Genomic DNA, 19,314 nt, shown 5'->3' with positions numbered 1-19,314 from the left:
AAATATCATAAACCAGACAGCTAACAAACAATGCAAATTCATCTTCCACCATTCTGAAGGCTGGGAAAGCCCAAGACTGAGGGACAGGTGGATTTGGTGTCTAGTGAGGGCCTGTTTCCTGGCTTATGGAAGGTGCCCTCTCACTGTGTCCTTACAGAGTGAAAAGAACAAGGAGCTCTCTGGGGCCTCTTTTAGAAGGACACTCATACTTCATAACCTAATCACCTCCCAAAGGCTTCACGTTCTAATCCCATTACCTCGGTAACTCTCTGTATGAATCGGGGAGGGGGAGGTCTGGACCATCACACGTGGAGAGAGATGCTGAGAATGGCAGTCCTTTCTCAATGGTAGATTACTTAGAGAATGCCTAGGTTTGCTTTTTTGTTTTTTTGAGCCAGAGTCTCACTCTGTCACCCAGGCTGGAATGCAGTGGCACCATCTCTGCTCACTGCAACCTCCACCTACCAGATTCAAGCGATTCTCCTGCCTCAGCCTCCTGAGTAGCTGAGACTACAGGCACCCGCCACTAAGCCTACCTAATTTTTGCATTTTTAGTAGAGACAGGTTTTCACCATGTTGGCCAGGCTGGTCTCCAACTCCTGACCTCACGTGATCCAGCCCCCCTTGGCCTCCTAAAATGCTGGGACTACAGGCGTGAGGCACCATGCCCAGCCATGCCTAGGTTTTTACATCCTTTAAACTTCCATATTGTTTGCAATCTTCTGATCCTCAAAGCAACAATCCCCAAGAATAATCTGAAGAAATCTGGCCACTTGGTCACAACGTCCGGAGGAACAAGACCATCCCCGCCTTTGAAAAATGGGCACGAAAACACGTATGATGTTAGGAGGACTTGGAAAGAAATCCTGTGAACCTAATAGAAGCACAGCAATCTGAAAGACAAATAATCACATTTCCCTCCTGCTAAATTGGTATTTGCCCCTGGTAAAGTCAATTATGTCAAAGAAAGTAAGTTATTATTTTCAAAAAATAAAAGAGGTTGATAAGTGCCTTTATTCTAGCAAATACAATTGCATGCAGCAAATGCCTGAGTTCCTGTGTTTAGGAAGGTCTCTAAGCAGCCTGCAGGGGGTTTCTTGGAGGAAAGGCTGGGATGACCCACACAATTCCCCTGTTAATCTGCATATCACTCCTGGGATCTGACCTCAGGGGAAACTGATGTTTGTCTCTCAAAGAGGAAAACAAACACAGCCAGCTCCTAATGGTCTTTAGACAGCCCAGCAGCTTGGCCTAAGGGCCCCCAAACTCCCTCTTAGCTTTCTCCTCCTCTGAATCTTCTGTGCCCACCTGCACACTCTGCCAGGACCAAGTCGTTGGGGTTTCTAGCTTTTCCCCCACAAATATACAAAAGTGACTTTGCTGACTTTGCTGCTGCTAGCACAGTAACATTAATAACAGTAAGCAGCTGTTAAGTGTTTACCGTGAGGTTGGCCATCCTGCCCCAGTTACCCCCGGGACAGTTGGCAATGTCTGAGACAACCTGGCTTACCACAGCTAAAGGGGGTCCTGCTACCGGGATCTACTGGGCAGACCCTGCTAAGTGTCCAGCGAGGTACAGGACAGCTTCCGGGGAACGAAAAATCATCCTGCCCAGAATGTCAACAGTGCAGGGGCTGAGCAACCATGCTGACATGAACCAGCTCATTCAACTCTCCAGCAACTCTGTGCAATAGAAAGTACTGTCATCACCTCGAACAAGCACACCAGCTGGGCACAGGGGGCCATGGACATACGCTAGTAAGCAGCAGCAGCAGGATGCAGGCCCGGGCATCAGCGGAGCCCCCGCTGCACACTGGCCATCTGGGCATCAGTGGGGCCCCAGCTGCACACTGGCCATCTGGGCATCACTGGGGCCCCAGCTGCACACTGGCCATCCTGGGCATCAGTGGGGCCCCCACTGCACAGTGGCCATCCCGGGCATCAGCAGAGCCCCCACTCCATACTGGCCATGCCAGGCATCAGTGAGGCCCGCACTGCACACTGGCGATCCCGGGCATCAGTGGGGCCCACACTGCACAGTGACCATCCCGAGTATCAGTGGGGTCGCCACTGCACATTGGCCATCCCAGGAATCAGTGGGACCCCCACTCCATACTGGCGATCCCAGGCATCAGTGGGATACTGCACACTCGCCATCCCAGGCATCAGTGGGACACTGCACACTCGCCATCCCAGGCATCAGTGGGACACTGCACACTCGCCATCCCAGGCATCAGTGGGACACTGCACACTCGCCATCCCAGGCATCAGTGGGATACTGCACACTCGCCATCCCAGGCATCAGTGGGACACTGCACACTCGCCATCCCAGGCATCAGTGGGACACTGCACACTCGCCATCCCAGGCATCAGTGGGACACTGCACACTCGCCATCCCAGGCATCAGTGGGACACTGCACACTCGCCATCCCAGGCATCAGTGGGACACTGCACACTCGCCATCCCAGGCATCAGTGGGACACTGCACACTCGCCATCCCAGGCATCAGTGGGACACTGCACACTCGCCATCCCAGGCATCAGTGGGACACTGCACACTCGCCATCCCAGGCATCAGTGGGACACTGCACACTCGCCATCCCAGGCATCAGTGGGATACTGCACACTCGCCATCCCAGGCATCAGTGGGATACTGCACACTCGCCATCCCAGGCATCAGTGGGATACTGCACACTCGCCATCCCAGGCATCAGTGGGATACTGCACACTCGCCATCCCAGGCATCAGTGGGATACTGCACACTCGCCATCCCAGGCATCAGTGGGATACTGCACACTCGCCATCCCAGGCATCAGTGGGATACTGCACACTCGCCATCCCAGGCATCAGTGGGATACTGCACACTTGCCATCCCAGGCATCAGTGGGACACTGCACACTCGCCATCCCAGGCATCAGTGGGGCCCCTGCTGCACACTAGCAACCCTGAAAGCCCCTTCCTTTGTGTTGATGCCATTGAATACTCAAAGGAACCAGGCACTGAGCCTCAGGTAGGTCACTTTGCAGGTAGCACAAGCTCTCACTGAGCAAAGCTGAGTCTCTCTCGTGCAGATGAGGGGCTACCTGCTGCAGGCCCAAGCTCCTAACAACTATGCATGGCTAACGAGAGCTCACACCCACAGAGTTCCATCACGCCAGAATCTGCTTTAGGGAGTACTGAAGAAGGAAAACTCACAGCTCTACATGCTCTGGGGGAGACAGGCCTCTAATGTCCTCAACCCTTACTTCTTAAACCTGACCCCGGGTGCACTTTGTCCTCACTTCTCCTGTCCACTCTCCTCCTCCTTCCCACTTCCCCCTAGAGCTCCCAGGCCGTAAAGACTCAGGACCAATCTCACTGGGCTCTCAGCTCTTGCACAAACCTGTCCCCACAGCCCAAGGTGGAACAAAGGGTAAGTCTCTTCCAGAAGGAGTCCGGAGGAATGGTGATGAGGCCAGCAATGCCCGGGGCCTGAGCCAGATCAGGCACAGACCCTGTCAGGCTGAGGGAGCGGAGCAGGGAATTGTAGACTGTGACCTGGGACCAGCCAGGCACCCGTCTGGACTGGAACGGATCTGGAAATGAGGCCAGGATGGCCACGAAGGGCATTTTACAGGGCTTCCAGGCTGGCCTCAGGCACCCACAGTCTGAGGACATCTGATCAGAGAACTGGAGAGCCCAGAATGAGTGACAGGCCCTGAGAAGACAAAACCTGAATGTGCTGGCTTAGCTGTGAAAAAAACACAGCATCTACAATTCATTACCCACAAGCCTGAAATACCTACAAAGTTCCCAAGCCCAAAGAGATTTTTATAATTCATTTAACAGCCAAAGTCTAGCCTGAGTTGAGAGGAGCTAATTACAGACGCTTCCCTCACACCGTGAATGTTCACACACTCGTGGCGGTGGAATCCATGTGCTCTACTACAGGGTGCGGCCCAGAGCTGCGCAGGGGTGTCACTGGGCCACATGCACAGCTCTCATCTGTCTCCCCGCACTGTGACAAACTGGGATTCTGAAACACCACTGGCCTCAAGAGTTTTAGATGTGGAAGAGTTGGCCGCACCAGACTATAAACCCCACGAGGGCAGCTCTGGATACCAATGTCTAAGCACAGGGCCACAAAGCAAACGGGAAAGAAAGAAGAAAGAAGGGAAGAAAGGAAAGGAGAGAGAGAAGGAAGGATAGAGGGAGAAAATAAAGGATGAAACGAAAGAGGAAAGAAGGAAAGAGGGAAGGAAGAAAGGACAGAAGGAATGAGGGAAGACAGGAGAAGGGAAGGAAGAAATGAGTTATTTTGAGGCAGATTCTTCTTTACCGTATCCGTGGCTTAAGACAGAAGGTTTCCTAACTGAAGTGGGACATACGGGCTACCTCCCCATTCATCTCCATACGTAGGTTACACAACAGCCCAGGCTGGCTGCTCATGCAAGATGCTCACGTACTCACAACACAATTACTACACAACCTGCCTACTAATAAGTAAAATAAAAATTATAAAAAGTGAAACTCACAATGCCATACTGTCCCCTTTTCCAATTTAATGCAATCACCAGAAATCGCGTATTTTCTCCATAAGTCAATACTGACTGTGTAACAGTTTAACATGAACAACCTGAGGCTAAGTAGCACTTTCTCTTCTCAAAGCTCTTCCACATACACTGTCCTGCTCGCTCCCCTGGGTGGAGCCGAGACTCACAGATGTGCTAGGATATGCCCTAACCCCAGGTAAGGGCCCCAGGCTCAGGGAGGGCAGACAAGGCAGCAGTAACTGCTGTACAAGAGAATACCAGTCTCCGTTACTCAGGCTCCCAATCCAGTGCTCCTAACTCCATGCCGCAGCATCCCAGCGCCTAACTTCTAAGTCACTGTTGCTCTCACTGATTTAACTTTCCTTTTTCATTGCATACATATGCCTCGACAAGTATTATTTCAGAATATAAAGATTCCATTCTAACTGGGCGCGGTGACTCACGTCTATAATCCCAATACTTTGGGAGGCTGAGGCAGGAAGATCATAAGGTCAAAAGATCAAGACCATCCTAGCCAACATGGTGAAACCCCATCTTTACTAAAAATACAAAAATTAGCTGGGCATAGTGGTGCGTGCCTGTAGTCCCAGTTACTTGGGAAGCTGAGGCAGGAGAATTGCTTGAACCCTGGAAGCAGAGGTTACAGTGAGGCGAGATTGTGCCACTGCACTCCAGCCTGACAACAGAGCAAGACTCCATCTCAAAAAAAAAAAAAAAAAATTTCCATTCTATAAAGACAACAAACACTTGAAAACAGAGACACAGTTCTCATTAGCAAGCTTTATTACGCAGCCTTCTGAGGCCAAAAGAATTAAACAGCACAGGAAAGGGACCTGGAGTATACATGTGTTTTTGGATGGTGGGACTAGGAAGCGCCAGACAGATACGAAAAAGACACACTGAGGCCAGGAGTGGTGGTTCACACCTGTAATCCCAGCACTTTGGGGTGCCTAGGGAGGCAGATCACCTGAGGTCAGGAGTTTGAGACCAGCCTGGCCCACGTGGTGAAACCCCATCTCTACTAAAAATACAAAAATTAGCTGGGCATGGTGGTGCATGCCTGCAGTCCCAGCTACTTAGGAGGCTGAGAAAAGAGAATCACTTGAACCCGGGAAGCGGAGGTTGCAATGAGCTGAGATCGTGCCACTGCACTCCAGTCTGGGCGACAAGAGCAAAACTCTTATCTCAAAAAAAAAAAAAAAGACACATTGAGAAAGCAGCATTGCTCTTGGGTTTCGTACAGCCTGAAGAATATCCTGGAATCTATAGGACATAAGTAGCAAAATACACCCCAAGGAAAAAGGCAGTGTGTGCCCTTGGCATCACTTCCCAAGTCTTTATAGGGACATGAACATCTGTTCTGCCAAGTGACTTCCAGGGAATGTACAACCTCTGCGCTCAACACCGTAAAGCTGAGACATCCACACTAACACTCTTCCTGGTAATGGAAGGTAAGCATGAATAGGAACACGTGGAGGAGACCACTAAATCCACATTCTCCTCTTCCCGCAAGGCACATAGTCAGTCTGCATTTCCCACCCCACTTGCTGTAGGTCTTACCAGAGAGACTCAGGTCAGGACAAGAAAACGTGAGAAGGGATGCGACCACCTCCAGCGGGGCCAGGAAGAACATCTATGCGACATCTTCATCTCTTTCTTTCCCCATCCACAGGTTGAATGGCAGGGAGCCCAGGAGCCTCGTGGAGGGCAGACTGGTGGGGTAGAAGGAGCCAGAGTCCCTGAATGGCTGGGCGGAGCAGAGTCCCTGCTCACCCTCCATACCGCCCATGTGGACACAAATGAATAACAAACTTGTACTGTATGAAGCCAGTAAAAATGTTGGGGCTGTTTGTTACAGCAGCTAGCTGACCCTAGTCAGAAAGGAAATCATGACTGTTACATTTACATAATATAAGTTTACCTAGTGTAACTGATTAAGTTAAATCATTCCTCTGGGTGTGGTATCTCACACCTCTAATCCCTGCACTTTTGTCAAGAGTTTGAGACCAGGGCAACATAATAAGACCCTCCCAAATCTCTAAAAAAAAATATTTTTTAATTAGCTAGGTCTGTAGTCCCAGCTACTCAGAAGGCGAGGGTGGGAGGAACACTGGAGCCCGGGAGTTCAAGGTTGCAGTGAGCTATGATCACATCACTGCACTCCAGTCTGGCCAGTAGAGCAAAATCCTGTCTATAAAAATAAATAAAATAAAATAGCAGGGCACAGTGGCTCATGCCTAGGATCCCAGTACTTTGAAAGGCCAAGGCGGGTGGATCACCTGAGGACAAGAGTTCGAGACCAGCCTGGCCAACATGGTGAAACCCCATGTCTACTAAAAATACAAAAATTAGCCAGGCGTGGTGGCGCACGCCTGTAGGTCCCAGCTACTCAGCAGGCTGAGGAAGGAGAATCATTTGAACTGAGGAGGCGGAGGTTTCAATGAGCCAAGATCGCACCACTGCACTCCAGTCTGGGCAAGAAGAGCAAAACTCCATCTCAAAATAAATAAATGAAATAAAATTTAAAAGTAAAACAAATCACTCAAGATGACATATAAGTTTTGCGTCACACTCCTCCGGAGATGCAGCAGCAAATCCTAAATCTATACAGCAACTGTAACTAGATTAAGAGTCAAGGTAACATTTTTCTGATGAGAAATTTAGAGATCTGCTTCATCCTGTCCCTTCAGGACCCCCCAGCAATCAATAAGAACTACAGTCCCTGGTCTAACCTCAGACTTAACATTAAAATTCCAAATGGTATCTTGCAACAGGCAGGGGCTCCAGAAGCAATGGGGCCCATGTGGCAGGGCTGGGGAGAGCCTGCATTAGGCTGGAGATTCAGTCCCAGGCAACAGACTTCTACTTACAAAGCAATCAATAAAGGATGAAAGAAACTAACATTATCAAGCACAGACCAGGGGCCCAGTTTGTGCTAGGTTATCTCTTTCTCCTCAGAACTGCCCAAAGAGGTTGGTGTTATCACCAGTTTTATAAAGAAGAGACTCCGACTTAAGGTAAATAACCCCCAAGGTCACATGCCTAGTAACACACAAGGCTGATATTCAGAGACAGATCTTTATGACCCCCAACCTGAGCTGTTTTGATAGCACACACTATATGCCAAGAGAAAGCACCTGTTTCTCCTCAAGGCACCCAAATGAAAATTTAACAAGCTGACAGACATCTGTCTAGGGTGAAACCATCTGCCTTTTGAAGACAGGGAGTACCAGTGTGGATACTCGTTTTTCCACGTGCATGTGAGCACCTGGATAACTGCAGAGTGCCAGGCCAAAACTGAGTCTGTCAGTGATCATTAAGAAGCCCGGTGTCATTTACTTGTCACAAGCCAAGCTCCCTCCCCTTGCCCCATTAGCTCCTCATATTAAAACGCTTTTCTGGCCAGGCGCAGTGGCTCAAGCCTGTAATCCCAGCACTTTGGGAGGCCGAGGCAGGTGGATCACGAGGTCAAGAGATCGAGACCATCCTGGTCAACATGGTGAAACCCCGTCTCTACTAAAAATACAAAAAATTAGCTGGGCATGGTGGCGCGTGCCTGTAATCCCAGCTACTCAGGAGGCTAAGGCAGGAGAATTGCCTGACCAGGAGGCAAAGGTTGCGGTGAGCCGAGATCGCGCCATTGTGCTCCAGCCTAGGTAACAAGAGCAAAACTCCACCTCAAAAAAAAAAAAATTCTCTGACTGCCCAGGGCCACTGAGGGCTGTGCATGGTATGACTGGGGGAGGGAAGCCAGCCTGGTGGGCTGCGGAGAAGAACAGTGACCCTGGAGTTGTGCGGGGCAGTCCTGGGACACTAAGTGTGCAAGGGCTTCTCCATCACGCCCAACTGGGATACCAGAGCCAGTGTGAGGCGGGCCGCCCTACTCACCCAACAAAAACATAAATGGTAAGAAACTGGAAATAAACCCAAGGAGGATGTATGAATACCCTAATGCTAAATGCAGCTGATGCCCAGGCAGTTTGAGCTCGAAGATTCTGAGCTGTGCTCACAGGAGAATGATCATATTTAAAGGGCTTCTCTGAAGTTCCTGTTTGGGTCCCAAACTACCTGATTGCATTGTTCTGTCACTAATTTGATTGCAAGGAATTTTCAGGTCTGTATACGGAAACAAATCGAGAGTCCATCAGAAAGCTCTGCCCCTCACCTCCCTGGAGTCCAGTAGCACCAGGGACCCACAGCCTTGCAGAGAAAAAAGAAATTCAAAGGCCGCTAAAGATAGAGGGAAAGTGTAGGTGAAAAGTCTTACGTTATCAAAATCACACCGTCATGGGCCACACTGTGTCCCTCTAAATCCATATGTCAGCGTTCTAACCTCAGAAAGTCAGCATCCTGGAAATGTGACTATATTTGGAGCCAGGGTATTTAAAGACGTGACTAAGTTAAAGTGTGGTCTTTAGGGTGGGCTCTAATCCAATATGACTAATGTCCTTTCTTTTTTTTTTTTCTTTTGAGCTCGAGTTTTGCTCTTGTTGCTCAGACTGGAGTGCAATGGCGTAATCTCTGCTCACAGCAACCTCTGCCTTCTGGGTTCAAGTGATTCTCCCGCCTCAGCCTCCCAAGTAGCTGGGATTACAGGCATGCGCCACCACGCCCAACTAATCTTTTGTATTTTTAGTAGAGATAGGTTTCACCATATTGGCCAGGGTAGTCTTGAACTCCCAACCTCAGGTTTTCCACGCACCTCGGCTTCCCAAAGTGCTGGAGTTACAGGCGTGAGCCACCGTGTCCCCAGCCCTAGTGTCCTTACAAAAGGAAATGAGGACCCTGACACACAGAGAAGGAAGACTATAAGAAGACAGGGTGAAGATAGCTGTCTATAACCCAAGGAGAGAGGGCTCAGAAGAAGGCAACCACCAAAACACCTTGATTCCAGCATTGCAGAATTGTGAAAACACAGGTCCTGTTGTTTAAGCCACCGGCCTTGTGGTCCTTTGTTAGGGTAGCTCCAGCCAACTAATACACAAATTCCACACTGTGATTTCACTGTCAGCCCCAAAGCACTTCCATCTTACCAATGAAAGCAAATTTAAGGACAGTCGCTGATGGCAAATGCACCATTTGCAGAACAATGTTTCCAAACTGCCTTAAGATACATTAGTTCTGGTGAACTTCCATCAGCCCAACCTCAGTGAAACAAAGTCCATGAACATTGCTGCTTAAAAACGGGAAACCAGGCTGCAAGAGGTCCAAACACTCACCCTGGGTCACCTGCATGAAAAGTGGCCTGTCAGGGCTAAAACTTAACTCTGACCCCTCCTTGGGCTGCCTGCTCATTTCCTCCCTGAAGGCCTTCTGGATACACTGAGGGTTTGAAAAGTGACCATCTTGACAAGCACCGCCTGGGGTGTGGTCTCCATCCTGTTGGATGTGCCCGGTCAGGTCAGCCTTCCACTCCATGATGTCTCTTCAAACTGGATCAAAGTCCTTTCCTGAACACACTTGACAATTTCACAACTCAGTGAACCCGCTCAGACCACGCCAACACCAGCACCCCACCAGCACCCCCTGGCTCAGCCGCCTTCTCCTGTACTGCAGCAGCGCAGAATCTGAGTGCTGGCTTCCAAATGAAACCAAGACTAATGCAAACTCCAACAACCACGAGAGACAACTACACACCTACACAAGCAGCACAGACAGTGACAAATGATGGCAAGGATTCCAAGAAATCTGCAATCACATATACACTGCTGGTGGGAATGTGAACCAGCACAGCTACTCCAGAAACATTTGACAGTTTCTTAAGAAGCTAAATATCCAACAATCAGACAACTCAGCCTCTGCACTCCCAGGCATTTAGCGGGGAAAATGAAGACTTAGGTTCACACTAAAACCTGTACGTGAGTGTTGACAGTGGCTATATTCATCACAGCCAAACCCAGATGTCCCTCAACAGGTGAACAGTTAAGCTGGGCATATCCAGACCATGAAAGGATACTCACCAATGAGAAGGAACAACCCAGACAGAAGCAACAGCCTGGTGAACATCCAGAGAGATACTAAGCGAAAGAAGCCAATCCCGAAACTTACCTCCTGTGCAGTTTCATTAATGGAACACTCTTTAAATGACAACATTATAGAAACATGGAACAGGTGAATGGTGGCCAGGATCTGAGGGAAGAAAGGCGTGGAGGAAGGGAGGCATGGCTACACAAGGACAACTGAGGGGTGCTTGTGGTGCCGGAAATGTTCTGTGCCTTCACTGACAATGTCAATATCCCAGCTTTGATGCTGCACTGCCTCTTTACAAGACGTAACATTAGGGGAAACTAGTAAGGGCTATTCATGACCTCCCTGAATTATATTTTACAACTGCATACAGCTAGAATTTCTGAAAATACAGTTTAATGCAATCATCTGAAAATACAACGTACAGATTGAAAAGAAGGAAAGAAAAAAGGGAAAAGGAGGGAGGGAAGAAGAGAGGGGACAGCGTACCTTGTGGCATGCACTTGCCACAGCGCAGACCCTGGGGTGGCAGTGCCACACCCAGCAAAGGACACCACCTGGCCCATTTCTTGCTCCCCATTCCACTAGCTGCATCCACAGAGGCGGTAAAAGAACATGAGACAGAAGTACTAACATACACTAAGACAATCGTGATCAGATGTCTAGTATCCTAGGCAAACAATGGCACAGAAATATATTTAAATGTTTTATGTTTCCAAAGTAAAATCAGGTTTGTAGAAATATAATATGCCCTGATTTGGTTTTGCCCCAACTCCAGTGAATGAAAATGTCTGCATTTCTGTTTACTTATGATCAAATCTAATTTTCCTTCCCCAAAGTAGCAGCTTGCTTGCTACTCTGGGTAACGAAAAAGATCGCTCTTCAACTCCCACGATCCCAAATTTATTTGGCGATTACACAATTCCTAGCAATTATCATTGCTCAGAGCTAATGTGAATGCATACAAGCCAGGCTCCCCACACTGAGCAAATGTGACTTCTACCACAATTAGAAACTAAAACATCATCAAGAAATCAACTTTTGAAGAAAAGCATTTCTCTGGCAACCTGTTAAATGCACACAGGAAGTCACTCATCACTACGTTCCTAAACCTGGTGCTTTATTAAATAAAAAAGTTAATAAAAGCAACACTTCATTGAGTGCCTGGCATATCTTGAACACAGTGCTAAATTCTCTGCCAACATTGTCTCAGTGAGTCCTCACAACCCGGCAGCAAGCAGGTTTAGTTCCACTTCACAGATACAAAAACCAAGGCTGAGAAAGTCCACGTAATTTGCTCAAGGGTCCCATGACGAATAAGAGCCAGGTTACACATGTCTGTAGCGCCAATGCCCCATCCCATTTGAGAGCTGTACCTGGAAGTAGCCAAAGTGAGGAGTGCACTAGGGTTCACTACCATCAATGACCTTAGTAACCAATCTCAGGAGTGCAGAGAGCCTCACCTGCAAGCTTCTCTCCCATCATCTGTACTGGATTTCCACTGTTGCCCTAACAAATTACCACAATCTTAGCAGCTTAAAACCACACAAATTTATTATTTTGGTTCACAGGCCAGATGCCCAGCAGCTCAGGACCTCAAAATCAAGGTGTTGGCTGGCTGAGCTCTTAGTAGGAGGCCCTGGGAGGAAATCTGTTTCCAAGCTCATTCATGGTGTTGGCAGAATCCAATTCTTTGTGATTGCAGGACTGAGGTTCCCCTGCTGGTCATCAGCTAGAGGCCTCCCATAGCTCCCTGAGATCTCTCTCTGGTCCTTGCAAGTGAGCCCCTACATCACAGGGCCGGCAACTGTGCCTCCAAACACAGGCTTGGAATCTCTCTTCTGAATGCCTGTTTCATAACCAGCCAAAGTTCCCTGTGCCCATGTGGATGGTCCAGAATAATCACCTCCCATCTCCCAACTCCAGGTAACCTTAATCACATCTGCAAAGTCCCTTTTGCCATGTATCGTATCAAATTCACAGAGTCTGGGGATTAGGGCATGGACCTTTGTTGGGACCATTATTCTGCTTTCAATCGTTGAGATGTGAGTGAGCACTTGATCCTCATGGGTGATTCTAGAACATGCTGCATCTTTCACCTAATCTTAGGAACGGGATCCACAGGAACATAATTTTAATGACACTGGTACATAAGACTGCCCACTAGGCTGTATGGGAAAAGATCACCTGGCCAGTGTCACAGCTAAGTCAAGGTTTATGCCGGTGTTAATAAGCCAGGCCCCTAAACATGACCTGCCAACTCAAGGCCAAGGGGGAAATATGGGCTGGTAAATTTCACAGGCAGCCCCCCAGTGGAATGAATCAAGAGGAACCAGCATTTCCTGCCTTTGCAGAAGGGGCCTCAGATCAGCTGTTTACTTCTTTCCCAAGTTTACAAAATAAATATACAACTGAAGTTTACAAACAATGCTTCAAACAGATTCCAAGTACTTGCAAACAATGAGCTGTGATTCATGTTTCCAAATGAGATGGAGTTTTATCATTTTCTTTCCCCTCGTGATTCATTCATGGGCCAAGTGGCCGAAGTGGAAGTGTGGTCCACCCACAGAGCCACCAGAGTGCCTCCAGAGAAACACAGCCCTGTTGTTAGGCTCCGGAAAAAATGCTGGGGTTGGTATGGGGGTGGGGTTCTCCGGTAATTTTCCCTTAGGTAGAAACAGCCAATCACCTACTGGAAATAAATCTCTACATCCCAGCACCTACATCCTTCCCACTCAGTACCCTCTGTGAGAACCACTAAAATCTCACTGCACACTTCCAGACAAGTGGGAAGCCTGGGATGGCCCCAATGTACTCATGCTCAGCTCCCCTCCCACCCTTTCCGATGGTGGACTCTTGTTAAAGTGCCTCTGGATGCTGCCGGAGTGATGTTGTCTCACTAAGGCCTACCCAGCGAGCTGTCATCTCCACCCAGCGAGGGGAAGCAGAGCAGTCTCTCCTTTACCTTCAACCCTTCACGTCTTTCCTAGAATTTCCTGGCAAAACCATCCCAGATACTTTTTGCCTTTTAAAATTTTCCAACACAAAGTTTTCTTAAGTTTTTAAATTTTACTTTTTCTTAATCGAGCATGGAGTTTTCTTAAAACCAAAGTATTAGCAAAAGATGTGATGTTAGAAGTCACTACCATGAGTGCTGGTGAAGCTTCTGGAAGGTATGAGACTCAAGGGCTCACAGCCCCCTCCTCAAGGAGACCCTGCTCTCCTGTTCTTTTTGGTCTTCTCCTGTTCTTTTTGGCTACACTATAGGATGGATCCTCACTGACACCATTCAGGTCACCCTGGGAGCAGACGAAAGGGAAAAAGGTCTCCTTTAAAATGTAGTGTCCCAAAGAGAAGCCATCCCCATCTGCAGGCAAGGATAGGACACCGTGGCAGCTGAACCCAGGGTGGCCACACTTCACATTCAGGAGGCACCACTTACTAGTGATGTGAGTTCAAGCAAGCAATCCACCTCTTCCTTGCCTTTGTAGAATGGGAGCAGTGATGGTCCCTACCGCAACCCTGATGACCCCACTGCAACCTCATAGCCCCCACTGCACCCCAATGGCCCTCACTGTACCCTCATAGACCCCAATGCACCCCGATGGCCCCCACTGTACCCTCATAGCCCTCACTGCACCCCAATGGCCCCCACTACACCCTCATAGCCCCCACTGCACCCCGATGGCCCCCACTGCACCCTCATAGCCCCCACTGCACCCCGATGACCCCCACTGCACCCTCATAGCCCCCACTGCACCTCGATGGCCCCCCACCGCATCCTGATGGCCCCCACTGCATCCCGATGCCTCCACTGGATGCCAATGGCCACCACTGCACCCTGGCCATGGGCACTTGAGTTGCTTCCCCAGCAGGCCAGGGCCATGGGATGCCTGCTCCTCTGCCAGCCTCCTGCCTCTCCCACCCGTCCAGTTCCTCCTCCCTGTCTGCGTGCTGGTGCTAGGTTCCCTGGGAGTCAGTCCTCAGCTCTCTCCTCTACACATGCCCCCAGGAGGCTCTCCACCACAGGGACCCCCCACTGTCGCCACACCCCAAGTATTCTCAGCTGGAATCTCCACTCCAAACCTCCCTCCTCTGATGCAGACTGAAGGCACGTGCCAAGTGCCCCAGAATTTGAATCCATTCTGTGGCGCACAGGGTGCCAGTTACACCCTGAGTCTGCAGTCAGACAGACGAGCTCTCCTGCACTTCTGTGAACGTGCCTGAGCCTCCATTATCGCATCTGCAAAATGGGGCAATGGGGAGGGAGCTCAGCCATAATAGTCCTGAAGCAAGGAGGCCCCCTATGCCTCCCTGCACGTGGAACAAGCCAAGCGCAGGCCTGGTGGGACCCAGGGCTGTCCCAGGACTGTCCCCATGGCCACTGTCCAGTCGGCTCCTCGCTCAGGGCCCATTTTAAGTCATTGACACTTTGCCGTAAGAAGCGACTGTTCACAGAAAGGAGAGCGTCCCGGGGACAAGAGCTGCCAGGACGCTTCCCAAAAGTCAGAGGGCCAGGATTCGAACCACATCAGCAGAGGGGCGGGCAAATCACTGTCACCGGCAGTGCAGGCCATGCACGGGCCAGGCACAGAACGGGCACAGGGCTGCTGCTGAGACGGTGTCCTCGGAGGAATCAGCCTGTGGGAGGCGAGACCACCAAAGATTTTCCGAGTCTGGCCGAGCAGCCTGGAGGAGGCAGGAGGTCAAGGAAGCCTGTGGATTGTGGGACAGGGAAAGCAAGGCTGAAAACCAGCTGGAAAGATCCCGGACCCCGGAAAGCAGGACAGCAGCCACCGCCGGGCCAGAGACCAGGCACGCAGGTCCGGAGGAGGTGGACGTGCACAGGCCTCGGTGGCGGGTGCCCAGGGCGCGGGATGCGGGTCCCCGGAGGAAGGGTCCGTCTGTTCCACCACAAGAGAAAACCTCCCTCTCTGGAATGCACACTTGGGTCCGAAATGTAAACTTGCAACCCGACTCCCTCCATCCCCCTCGGAAGCGACAAAGAGCCGCGGAGAGAAAAACAAGGCCCCCCCTCTCCCGGACGGGTCTCCGGGCCCGGGGCCGCCGGGCCTTCTCGGCGAGGTCCCACACGGTCCCCGGCAAGACCGCCGAGGCTCTCGGGGCGCCGGCCGCCCGGGTCGCGCGCGCTCCTCCCCGCCGGGAAAGGGCGGAATTCTCTGCTCGGACCGCGCCGACCTGAGCCCGCCCACCCAGTGCCCGGACGCGGGGCGCAAGTTCATCCAAGAAGCAGAAGCCACCGCCGGACAGTGACCCCCGGGCTTCCCTGCCTGGCCCAGACGCGCCGGTGGCAGCGGCCGGAGCCGGGGAGTCGGGGCCGCCCGGGGGGCTCCGCCGCGGGGGTCCTGAGGAGCGGGCGTCGGAGGGGATCCCCTGGGGAGGGACGCCCCCGACCCCATTCCCACCGCACCCCCGCGGGTCCCGGGCCCGGATCCCCGGGCCTGGAGCGGGCGCTGCCGGGGGCTCGAAAAATCGGGACGGCCGGGGGCGCCGGGCACTGCGCGCGGGCGCGGGCGGAAGCGCCTCTCCCCGGCCCGGCGGCCGCTCGGGGCGGCAGCAACAGGCGCCCGGCGCTCCCGCCCCCCCTTCCGGAGCCAGGGCTTGGGGCGAGAGGCGCGGCGGCGGCGCTGCTCACCCACGCCGTACTTCTCCTCGCGCTTGGTGGGCACCCAGCGCGTCATGGCGCCGCCGGAGCCGCCGCGGGTCGGGCAGGAAACTCCGCGTCTAGGCCGCCATTTTCCATTCCTTTCGAGCCGCGACAGGATGGGGAGGAAAAAGTTTGCGGCGGAGGCGGCGTCATGTGGGACGGGGCGGGCGGAGCGTCGCGGGCCGGATGGGAAAGGCCGGGAGCGCTGGCGGGAGGCGGGACGGCCTTGGACTCTGCTCCCGCCCTCGGCTCGGACCCTCAGCCCGGACCCCGCGGCCGCCGGGGCGCCCCTTCCTCGGCCCCCGCGCGCCCAACCCCGCGCCCCGCACCCTGGCAACGCAGCGGGGGTCTCGTGGGTCCCTGGAGCTCCCGGGACTGGCGGTCACGCCGTGAGAACAGTGCGCCCTGGGGGGCGGGACGGGCTGGGGCTTCCACGCGATGTAGGAAAAGGGCGGCTTGCCCGGCGCGGACTTAGGCCGGAGCCTGGTGGTGCGAGGTCCCTGGCTCGGATTTCTCCCGAACCAACCGGCCGAGGCCCTAGGAAGGGCCCTCCTGAGCACGTGGCTCGTTCATTCATTCGACAAACATTACCTGAGCACCCGCCCACCCATTGCCCGAGTGTGCTGGGAGCGCCGCACCGGCCGGCTGGCAGGTGGGAAAAGGGACGCCTCGGGTAACAGCACGGGTAAGTGCCAGACACGCAAGTGGGGTGGAAAGAGGTGGCACAGCGCTGCTAGGGAGTGCGTTCCGAACAGGTGACCTCTTGCTTGGGTTCTGAATGAGTGGAGTTTTCCAGAGAGGCCAGGAGGAAGCAGCCCAAACCTCAGCCCAGCTGGGCTTGCAGAAGCTAGTGCTAGAATAGTTGTGGGACTCAGATCAGCTGAAGTAGAGGGGAGAGGGAAGCAGGGAAAGGAAAGCCCAGGCCACGCGTGGGACTCAGGAAAGGCATCCTCGCCCCTGGTGGGAGTTCTTCTCAGGCTTTGGTGTTTCCCATGCCAGTAAAAGGTAGGGGCTTCAGATTTCTCCAAGGAAAAAGTTAAAGCAACACACACCTATTTATTTTTATGGTAATTTCCTAAAAGAAAAGAGGCTAAAACCAAGAAATGGGCAAAGCCTCCGAATGAAGGCGGCCCTTTAAATGAAATGAATTTGGTTTCATGGCACATTAAGGGAATGTATTCTCTCATGGTACATTGATGGGGTATCTTCTCTCCCAAGACACGGAGACAACTGCAGTAGGTCTCAGGCCTCCTTCGATTGGAGGAACGAAGGGAAGAAAACGAAGAAGGCTCTGTGGGGTAGGGACAGTGCTGAATAGCAGGACTGGGGTACCCGCAGGGTGTGTGGGAAGGGCCAGGACTGGGACACCTGCAGGCTCTGTGGGAAGGGCCAGGTGGGCCACCATCTTTCGGTAGAGAATGCCTGTCACCTGCCCTAGGGAACACCCAGAATGCAGATGAAATAAGCATTTGGGAATGGCAGAGGAGCTTTTCCATTTTTGTGGGTTAGAGGGAACCTGCCGCGTTCAAGAGGGTAACGTGGGACCTGAGCATTCTCATTAAGTCAACCCCACTTTCATGGAAAGCCACAGGCACTGTTTTACTGATAAGGAACTGAAATCCCACAGGGGAAGTGGCCAGGCTCACACACACACAGCATGCACTTGAAGCTTTCTGTGGAAACCAGAAACCTCAGGGCCTCAGGCGCTATAGTAGCAGCCTGGTGGCTCTGACCCCTTGAAGGAGAAGCATCTGTGAAGGTGCTGTTCAGGAGAAGTAGGATGCTCTATGATAAAGGACATGGTGGCCTGACCTGCTCCAGAGCAGGGAGGGCTCCCTTGAGGAAGTAAGATAAACCAAGATGGCTGGGTATGGTGGGTTACGCCTATAATCCCAGCACTTTGGGAGGCCGAGGCAGGTGGATCACGAGGTTAAGAGATTGAGACCATCCTGGTCAACAAGGTGAAACCCCGTCTCTACTAAAAATACAAAAATTAGCTGGGCTTGGTGGTACGCGCCTGTAGTCCCAGCTACTCGGGAGGCTGAGGCAGGAGAATTGCCTGAACCCAGGAGGCGGAGGTTGCGGTGAGCCGAGATCGTGCCATTGCACTCCAGCCTGGGTAACAACAGCCAAACTCCATTTCAAAAAAAAAAAAAAAATACAAAAAATTAGCCAGGTGTGGTGGCACGTGCCTGTAATCCCAGCTACTCAGGAGGCTAAGGCAGGAGAATCACTTGAATCTGGGAGAGGGGTTTGTGGTGAGCCAACATGTCACACCACTGCACTCCAGCCTGGTGACAGAGTTAGACTGTGTCTCAAAAAAAAAAAAAAAAAAGGTAAACCCAGACTTTAAGGATAAGCAGAAACCAGCTAGGTGAAGTGGAATAGGAACAGCACGTGCAGAGGCCCTGGGGTAGGACGGAACACCAGTCCTTCAAAGCACTGAGAGGCCAGAGGGCTGAAGCATAGGGAACAACAGCAAAGTGACACAAATTGAGGCTGCTGAGGTAGAAGAAGGGCCTTAGTCATCTTGCTAGGAATTTGGAATTCTGCAGAGAAGCCTGGAAAACAGCTTTTGGTGACACTCGCCTTCTCTTTAACGTCCAGTTTCAATTCTGTTTGTGTGATTCTGCGTTGGAGAGGGTGTGCCGTAATGAATGGCCAGGAGCTTAAGAGTCATGTAGACATGGGAGGCCGGCCTTGCCGTGGCCGGCTGCGTGACCATCCTCCTGCTTCTGGCCATTCTGTTTCTAACCCTTGGGGTTCTGATCTTCCTACATATAAACGAAGGGTTGTAATATGAACCTGACAGGTCAGTATTAGGATTTTAGGAGGAGGTGTGACTGCATGTGTAACACGTCGTAATGCCGGTCAGATGTGCTTCCTCATCTGACCCTACCTCCAGGTTCTTTGGTAACCACGTGGTTCGCATTTGCTAGAGCAGTTACCACGTTCACTCCGATAAAGGTGACTCACTGAATGCATAAATAAGTGTAGTGCAGGATTTGCACACTTTTGGAAGACTGTCATATAATAAATGTATAAATCAGAATTTTAAAACTCCAGTTGGGGCCAGGCATGGTGGCTCACGCCTGTAATCCTAGCGTTTTGGGAGGGTGAGGCAGGAGGATCGCTTGAGGTCAGTAGC

The 19,314-nt window shown here is 51.8% G+C and overlaps 1 protein-coding gene across 4 annotated transcripts in view; it reads right to left on the bottom strand.

The window, feature by feature from the left end:
- DOCK1 (dedicator of cytokinesis 1) overlaps positions 1-16,266 on the bottom strand; it is a 543,687-nt gene extending 527,421 nt beyond the window's left edge. For all 4 annotated transcript variants that reach the window (XM_035269471.3, XM_035269473.3, XM_035269472.3 and 1 more), the window contains exon 1: positions 16,155-16,266. In XM_035269471.3, coding sequence (XP_035125362.1) covers positions 16,155-16,200 — 46 coding nt within the window. In that variant the 5' untranslated portion in view covers positions 16,201-16,266. The remainder of the gene's footprint in view (positions 1-16,154) is intronic.
- Between the last annotated feature and the right edge of the window lie 3,048 nt (positions 16,267-19,314).

This window comes from Callithrix jacchus, chromosome 12, assembly GCF_049354715.1.
Source record: "Callithrix jacchus isolate 240 chromosome 12, calJac240_pri, whole genome shotgun sequence".
Classification (NCBI taxonomy): Eukaryota; Metazoa; Chordata; class Mammalia; order Primates; family Cebidae; genus Callithrix; species Callithrix jacchus.
Note: the sequence above shows the minus strand (reverse complement) of the source record. Positions and strands in the feature narration are given on the sequence as shown.